This window comes from Acanthisitta chloris, unplaced genomic scaffold (genome assembly GCF_000695815.1).
Source record: "Acanthisitta chloris isolate BGI_N310 unplaced genomic scaffold, ASM69581v1 scaffold38355, whole genome shotgun sequence".
NCBI classification, from domain to species: Eukaryota; Metazoa; Chordata; class Aves; order Passeriformes; family Acanthisittidae; genus Acanthisitta; species Acanthisitta chloris.
Window position 1 is genome coordinate 29,829 of NW_008676125.1, and position 8,684 is coordinate 38,512.

General features: G+C 44.0%; 1 protein-coding gene across 2 annotated transcripts in view; it reads left to right on the top strand.

Moving 5' to 3' along the window:
* Nucleotides 1-252: 252 nt before the first annotated feature.
* Nucleotides 253-8,684, top strand: part of PLS3 (plastin 3) — a 20,863-nt gene continuing 12,431 nt past the window's right edge. For both annotated transcript variants that reach the window (XM_009076000.1, XM_009076001.1), the window contains exons 1-2: nt 253-340; nt 7,460-7,623. In XM_009076000.1, coding sequence (XP_009074248.1) covers nt 274-340; nt 7,460-7,623 — 231 coding nt within the window. In that variant the 5' untranslated portion in view covers nt 253-273. The remainder of the gene's footprint in view (nt 341-7,459; nt 7,624-8,684) is intronic.

Here is an 8,684-nt window from a genome sequence, read left to right on the forward strand (position 1 = left end):
TTAATGTGTGCAGAACAGCATAGCCATAAAATAATGCACAGAGCTAAATATTAACAAGGCTAATGGGATTTTTGACTCATTAAGGAGTGTATTTCCTATCTCTGAGTTTCACACATCTGTTTTCTTAGTGGAAAGATAAATGTGTTTCTGAGAACTGTAGTGACTTGGTACTGATTGTTGCTATCCTGCTGTTCGAAACTGCATGTGGTTGAATACAGCCTGGTTTCACACAGTGTTCTTTTTTTCTGTTTAGGTACTCCCTAAATTCATGAGATGGCCAACACTATGCAAATCTCCAAGGATGAGCTGGAGGAACTCAAGGAGGCCTTTGCCAAAGTTGGTAAGTCACCGTGAGGAGAGCACCGTGCTCCTCTCTGCTGTACATTTGCAGTGGATTTATCCCATCCCTGTGAGCAGCAGTGCCAGCAGGATGTGGGCATTCTGCTGCTCATGTGATCGTCTCTGTGCCAAGAGGTCCCTTGGCAGCCTTGTTCCTTCTGGCTTGTCACTTCTAGCCAAGGAGCACAAAGGCAGGGACATGGGCAGTCTGGCTGTCAGTGGGCACTGGCAGACAGCCTTGCGCTGTTGCTACAGGGTGGGCTTTGTTGGGTCCTTACAGCAGAAGAAATAGTCAAACAGATATTGCATTGCTTTGGCCCTGGCAGCACTTCAGTGCTTGCACTGTGCCTGGTTCTGGTGATGTTGATTTTGGCAGATTAGCTGAGCCATGTGGATAGTAAATGTAGGTGCTATGTTTCTGGTTCGTGCAGGTGCATTTTGAGGCTCTTGTGGGCAAAACCGAATTAGTGGCTGTTTACCTGGCCATTATGGAGCAACTTGTGGTGATCATAAAGGCTTTGTCTGAGCACACCTGTGTTGCCCTCTGGTGGCTCTATCTCTGCTCAGCTCCCTCAGCCTGCTATGCTCTAGGGGCTGAACAGCTCCAGCTGCTCTGCCTGCCTCCCAGTTTTCCCCCTGCACTGGCATCGCAGAAACCTCTGGCAGGCTGCTTCAGGAAGCTGAAATGGGCAAAAAACTGACATCATGGAGAAAATTGTTTTCTGCTGTTTTAGTTTCCTGATACGGCTTACTGGAAGATCAGAGAAGGGGCAGGGAGGGGTGGGATGGGATCTGGAGTACAGCCATGGGGACTGAGGTCAGTGTATGCAGCTGGGGAACCACACCCGGGACTGGCACTGGCCGGGAGCGAGTTACACAAGAGGTCAGAGCCACTGTTTCATTTTCCTGACTGGACATGGGCATCAGTAGAGCACTGGGTATAAGTACAGAATGGTAGCTACCTCTCATTTGTATTGGGTGTTACCACCCTCTAGATCAGGGTAGCTCTGAAAACTCTCACTTGCTCAAATTTGCAATCTGCAGAGAGAAATGTGAATTTTATAGGCAGCTGATTCTCACAGAGCAGTATTCCCTGGTGGAACTTGCTTCAGGTTGTGTTTTATGCAGTTCTCTGTCCTATTTCACTCTTCCCGAGACATTCCCAGCAGGTGGAAGTGAGCTGCCACAGAGAGAGATGAGTGACCATAGTGTTTCTCTCTGCCTCATGTGCCTTTGAGTGCAGACCTCAATAAGGCTGGGATGCAGGCAGCCTGTTCTGTCCTTGGATAAATATAAAATTATTAAACTAGCTGGCATATGGTTGCTTTTTGTCATTAGTATGGAGAAAATCATTGCCATTAGGTTGGCTGTCTGCCTTTGCACTGGCAACATGGAGAAATCCAAGTCAAATCCTGGTTTGTTTTAGGAAACCAGCTCATCCTGCTCAGGAGGTGGGTCTCTGTTTGGTTTTAAATTATAGAGGCAGTGTCAAAACTCAGATATTAATGAGGAATGTGCTAATTAGCCTGGACATATCCACAAATGAGATGGGATCTGCTAGTTCTTTTCAACTGCTTTCTGTTTTGTGTGCTTTAGGCATGGTACAGCCTGCAAGCATGTGGGACACACCTGTCAGTGTGTCTTTAATGCTCTCATTCCCTTTATTCTTGCCTAAAGGAGCCATATTTGCCCTGGGATATAGAACTGGTTGCTAGTTGGGTGACTGACTTTCACTGCAAACTTCTAATGCCATCTCTAGTGAATGTGAACAAAATTTGGACTAAGACTGCTACATAAATGAAGCCTGTTTTAATTCTCTGAGCTGCCTGGAAGACTTGGAACACAGCTGAGAATCATGGTTATAGAAAAATGCAACTGTTTGGCTTCTAGGATGTTGTAAAGGAGACATTTCACAGGGTGATTCCTGCTCACCAAGATGTGTCTTGCACTGATGCAGAGCTGCATGGGCTTCCTGGAGACCTGCTTTAACTCTAGCATGGGGCAAGTTGCTGCTCTGAATGTGTAGGTTGATGGGACTTTAAAGGTGTGTGTTTGACTAGCATATCTGTGTGCAGCTGGACTCAATTGAAACATTTGGTGATGCTGAAAGGCAGTGAGCTGTCTTACTATGTACTCTGTCACCACTTGCCTTTCATGCCACTTGAAGGTATTCCCTCTCCCATGCAGCTGGTGTGCTGTTCTCTGACAGCCAGCAAAAGCCTGTCCCATAGCACTTACTGCTTATTAGAGCAGTCCACAGGTGAGAAACCACTGTTTAAGGTTGTCACTAAAGTCAGCTGTAGCACAGACAAGCAGCTCCCAACGTCCTACAGCCAGGTATTTGTATTGGACGTGGTCCAAGTGGTAAACAGCAGTGGGGGAAAGAAAGCATTGTGATATCTGAAGAAAAGTAACTAAATGGGGCATTGGAACTGTCTAGGCTAGTGGGAGAAGAGCAAGTTGCTCCAGATCTCAGTGGATCACTGAATTTGTTCTGCAAAACAGGTATGTGTGTACTGGCCAAACAGTGGCACTTCAGAGCGAAGGCATGGCAGAACAAAATTGGCAAACCTGCTCTGTTTGTCTTCTTTCTCCCTGCTTCTAAGATAAGCAGCGATAAGCATCATTTCTGGAAACATGAAGTACTCAAAAATCATAACCCAGCTGAACACTTTGTTCAGTGCTGCAAGGTGGTAAAACAATGCTCTGAAATGTTCGCTTAGGGCAAACAGGGATCTGTGATCCTGCTAGAGTGTGTCCTGCTGAGCATATATCCTTAAAAGGAAACGTGTGGGTTACTTTCCCCTCTTGCATCCTGTTATTTAAGCTATTTTAAGTACTTGTCGGGAGGAAGCTGAGCCAGAGCTTGAAGCAGCTTTTGGGTTTCAGTGCGGCTTTGCTGCGCCACCTGCTTATGGGCTGAGGCTGGTGCTGTGCATCGCCGCAGTGACCTTTCCCAGGTTGAGCATGCTGGCGTGCATGCGTCTTTCAGTAGGAATAGGAAACTTCAGATGTGCTGTAGTTTCCTTTCCATCAGGCAGACTATAATGAGTCCAGGCTGCAGCTTGTCTGTTAAAACAATTTTGCTTTCTTCCATTACTGATTCTGGGCTGGCCGCCGAAAGATTTCATTTGGGATAGCTTTTATTTTGACAGCCTCTTCAGCTGTTGAATACCGTCTCAGATTTTGTTAGAGAGGGATTTTAGACCACCTTCTGTCTGAAGTCTGGGCCTGTTGCAGGACATCCAGCAAGGCACCATATGTTGGGCCTGCAATTACACTGGAAATAATTTTGGAACTTGCTGGTAGTGCAGAGGTGACTTTTTTTTTTAGTTCTACTTCTTTGTACATTTGATTGTGATGCCAGAAGGGGAACAGAGACAGCAGGAAGCAAAGTAGCTGTCTTGTGGGACAGGGGTCTCAGGCCTATTTGTCATGTCAGGCTTTTTGACGTGTTAAGAACAGGTCCATTTTCCACTACATAGTTGATCACTAGTTAAAATTACTTTGCTACCAAGCCAAAGCCATGGGCTAGTACATCCACCAGGCTTCAACACTCAATCTGCCCCTCTGTGGCCAAGAAGCTAAAACTTGAGAGTATTTTTACTGCAAAACCAGTAACTTGGTGTGGGATCTTGCAGTTCAACCAGCAGACCTGTCTTGCTTGTGAATCCCATTCCTAAGTATCTGCGACATAGATGCTCTGTTAATCTATGAAGAAAATAAGTGATTCATTTTTTTCCCAGGATGCAATGGGAGAGTAACTCTTACTGGTCGGTGTTTGGGATATTAAGAGTTGGAAGAACTTAAATCTTGAGAACCAAGGGGTTTGAGTGAGGTGTGTCCTTCACACTTCATTATGTGCTGTTTGTCTGAGCCCAGTGTAGGTGTTGAGAGCCACTAGTGTGCAGCCCCTCCTGATGGGCACCATCTTTCCTGGTGCTGTGCTCCTGACTTGTGTGAGCTAACATATTAATGTGATTTTGGAATGCTCTTCATGTGGCAGAGCTGCTAATTTTTTATACTTTTTTTTTTCAGTAAGCAAAGATAAGCTTGTCTTTGAACTAGGCACACCTGAAGGACTGAGAAGATGCTGATTGCAGGCATTAATAAAACTCTCAAAATGGACAGATATTGACCCAGACTGGACTAAATTCCTGATATCTGCCCTGCAGCCAGGTTTGATTCTTTCAGGTTGAGACTGAGATCTGCTGATCAAGTGTGGATGGACCAGATCAACCTGGGCTAACCCCTCAGTTGCATTTCAGTGTTTTAAAGTTATGGTTTCTGTTCTTCCAGGAAACTGAAACAAATGCAAGGCTTGGGATTAACTTTTACTACTAGGTTTTACCCTTAAAAGATGTCCAGGACTTCACATTTAGAACCAAGCTCTAAATAGGTTTCAGCATCCTTTAATCTGTGCATCCCTCACTGGAGTTGTGGACTTTGGAGCTCAGTTCCCTGCTGTCTCACCCAACAGGCTGCTGCCTCTTGAAGTACCATGTAAGTTTTTTTCCCTTTCACATCTGAATAGGCTCAGATGTGGCATATTCATGACTTATTGAGAAGCACTTCTGAATGCTTAACCTAGACATGTGAAAAGGAAAACCTTTGCTGAACCACACCTGTGATCCTATCAAGGATACAGTATGTATTTTGAAGTCTTTTTCTCTGTCTACTGCTTACATCTGCCCTAACATTTGGACAGATGTAAAACTTACTTTTTTAGGTGGTGGATTGATTGGAAGAGTAAGAATTATTCTTCCATAATATCCTGGGAAAACAAATGTTTCTGGATTTACCTGCTTAATTTGGCAGCATGGTAAGGGCTTGTGTTTGGTTCAGTCAGGCACTGTCTAAAGCAAGGGGTATTGGCTGTAGGCATGCTGAGGGTGAAAGAAGAGTTTTGGTTCAGGTCCATAGGCCATGGAGATTAGGAAATCCCTTCTTGACTGATTTTCTTCACTGGCTGTGTGGCAGGGAAAAGGTGCACATTGTGGAGCTAGGTTCAGTAATAAAAATACTGTAATAGAAGAAGCTGTGATTTATCTAGACGGGAAATAGTTTGCTCATGACATCTCAGGCTGGACTGTTAATAAAGCTTGCCTTTGTAAACTTATATCATTTTGGAATAAAAGTCTAAAATTGAAGGCCAGATAGCAGCCTGTTGGTATCATTAATCATTGCCTCAAACCACTTTGTTTCATCACCATTATTGTAAACACTGACATTTTGTAAAGTAGTTTAATGTATTTAGTAATCCAGTTGAATCAATGCTCTTCCTTAGTTTGAGACATGGACTGGGGTGTAGGAGGGAGTAACAGGTTTGCTCTGGTGATGTTGGATGTTTGCCACTAACCATTTGAGTCTGCCTTTCTTGCTAACTGATAAAAACAGTTTTTAAATCCCTTAGTCCTATATGGATCAGGAAAACGAGGAAGGTTGAAGTGGTGGTGTGGATATGCTGCTTGCTGGAGCACTGCTGTGAAACAAAACCTAAAAACCACACTGGCACCTCATTAAAAGTAAATTGACCTTCAAAATATGCTAAAAAACCCAAACCCTGGACTTTAGAGCTATCCCAATTTGTTTTCTTTTATTCTTGAAAGTATCTCCCTTAAGCATAAATACTTTTATCCCAGTAGCTCTGGTGTGAGATTCCCTCTTGAACAAAACCAACTACTGGAGCGGGTGCATCTCTTCCATTCTGCAGCCTGGGGAGCCACAGCAGCCTGCAGGCTGGGAGGGTGTTTGGCCAGCAGCAGCTGTTGATTGAGTGGAATTTAACTCTGGTGCCTTAGAGGGATCCATTAGTAGCCTCCCCTTATCTGTGGGAAGTGATAGGATTCATCCCAGGATACTCAAAGGGTTGTCCGATATAATCTCCCCACAGCCCTGGGCCTGGGGAAGAGATGGCAGCTCAGGCACTAAATTAGCTTTCCTGGGCTGTCTGTAGCACTTGCCTACAGCAAAGGGATTTCAGTATCACTACTGAGCTGGTAATTGCCCTGAATGTCTCTCCAAGGATGAGTGTCATGCTTGTGTCTTGATATGTAAGCCTGGGCTGTCCAACTGCTTCAATGCTGTCTGCTTGTGGACTCTGCTGAAGCCTGGGTACCAGCTGTGCTGTAAACCACACAGTCTGCTCATCCTCCTTAGCCTGAGGAAGGAGGCACCCAACTCTGACTGTTCAGTGACAGGAAAACCTCACTTGCCTGAAGAAAGGCTGGGGCTGCTGGATTCGCTATGTGTGGTCAGTAGATGTGATGTCCCCAAAGGGTTTGGGATCTGTTGATGTGTAAAGCTCTAGTTTGACACTAGATTCTTGTTTTCTTCCTCGACCTAGTAGGTGACAATGTCTCACAGAGCAGTGCTGCTGTGGCTTTGTGATTGACTGTGAAAGCAAATGTCCTTGCAGGCCATTCTTGGGCAATAATAAAATATTGGGTTGCAATTTGTGTTAAACGGAGAATGATAAAAATGTGAATGCAGAGCTGACTTAGTGTTTTCAGTTCAGACAGTAAGAAGTGCTGTGTTTCTTACCGTCTATTTTTAACATGCAAAGGCAGCAGCAGTTAGATGTAAAAAGAGATGTTCTGGAGATTGTTTATGAAAACGCAGATGTTCTGTTGTGAAACTTTTACACCAGACTTGGTCATGTGTACTGAGAGTCATCCTGGTCAGCCCAGCTTCAAAACTGCCATTGCCCAGAGCCAGAGAAGTCTCATGGCTTGGGCTAGGACCCTCTCTAGGTACGTGCTGTGTTTATTTACTGAGTGCCTTTGGTTCCTGGTGTATTCATGGTGGTGTCCACTGAATAGTGTACTCCTTGGTGTTTTTGGTGTGGGCATCCTGCTGTGTGTCCATACCCTGTGTGGATCTTGCTTTCAGCAAAGACAAATGCTCTGTGCAATGTGGCCTCAAAACAAGTATGCTGAGACAGGCCATTCTAGGAGATTCCTTCTTAACCCCCATGGTGTGTAGACGTCTCCAGTGTGCAGGTTGCTCTCCATAAAGCTCTTGGGCATGGGGGCTGTGCTTTTGCCCTGCTGTCTAGGGTTGGCCCTGTTATATTACTGGCACATTTCTAAAACTTTCTGCTGCCTCTTCTTTTCCTCAGATCTCAACAGCAATGGGTTCATCTGTGACTACGAGTTGCATGAGCTGTTCAAGGAGGCCAACTTGCCTCTGCCTGGATACAAAGTGAGAGAGATCATCCAGAAGCTCATGATCGACGGTGACAAGAATAAAGATGGAAAGATTAGTTTTGAAGAATTTGTCTATGTAAGTGGTGTTTCTGAATTTCCAGCAGTCTAGGGAGCACCTTTTAGACAAAACTAAGGAAGACAGTAGAAGAGGTTGAACCTGGCTTCTCAGCCACTTACCCTAACCCTAGTTTTCTTTTGACAAATGGATCAATTTTGAGGACTAGCCATGTAGAAATAAGTTCTTTGTATAGATGTCTGCATATGACCAGTCTGTGCTGTCACTGCCAGCCTTTAGATTTGGACAGAGGGAAGAAATATGTTGACTTTTAAACAAGCAAACAAAGAATCCACATGGTTTTCCTATATGAATGTTTCATTGGAGGCTTAAAGACTGTTTCCACATGAGGTGACAACTGGAAAAAAGAATTCCAGTTCTCCAAGCTTGCTTGGAAGCCATTCAGGTTTTCCAGGCACATTAATGAATGCTTATTTTCCAAGTGTATCAGTGTAATTTCCTTTATTTAATGGGACTACAAGTATTTGCTAAAGACTTGAGAGGGCATTTCAAGTCACACTTGGAGATTAGTCCTAGATGCTGATCTAGGAGAATTCAAATCTGTTACTTAAAAAGGAAGAACTGGAGTAAGAAGATAGGAAAAGCTGGAGGATGGACCTAACCTTCAGTCTTTTTTTGTGGAAATACATCAGAATGTTTCTTATTTATTAATTTTTACAAAAAAATCCTCAACATTTCTGAGAAACTGATTCAATATACATCCTTCATCCTTTTGATATTCTGATGACTGAATGATGAAAGAGTAATATGTGCAGTACATTGAGGGAGCTGATTTCATGTCAACTAATTTTCTTGGTATTTTTTAATTTATCTTCACCTTCTGTTCCTTAATTGTTTTCAGACCCTCTGAACTTTTGAGTTCGGAGTCAACTAGTAAGTTGGAGTTTGTTTGCAGTTTGTGAACACTTGCATGCTGGTGCATGTTTCAGCTGTTGGTTTGAGCTGGTTCATAACTCTAACTTTGCTCTAGGAGGGAAGAAATAAACCTCTTCTGTCACATTTGAATGGTACCAATGATTGAGTAAACACGAAATGTCCTATGGGCAGATAAGTTGTACATT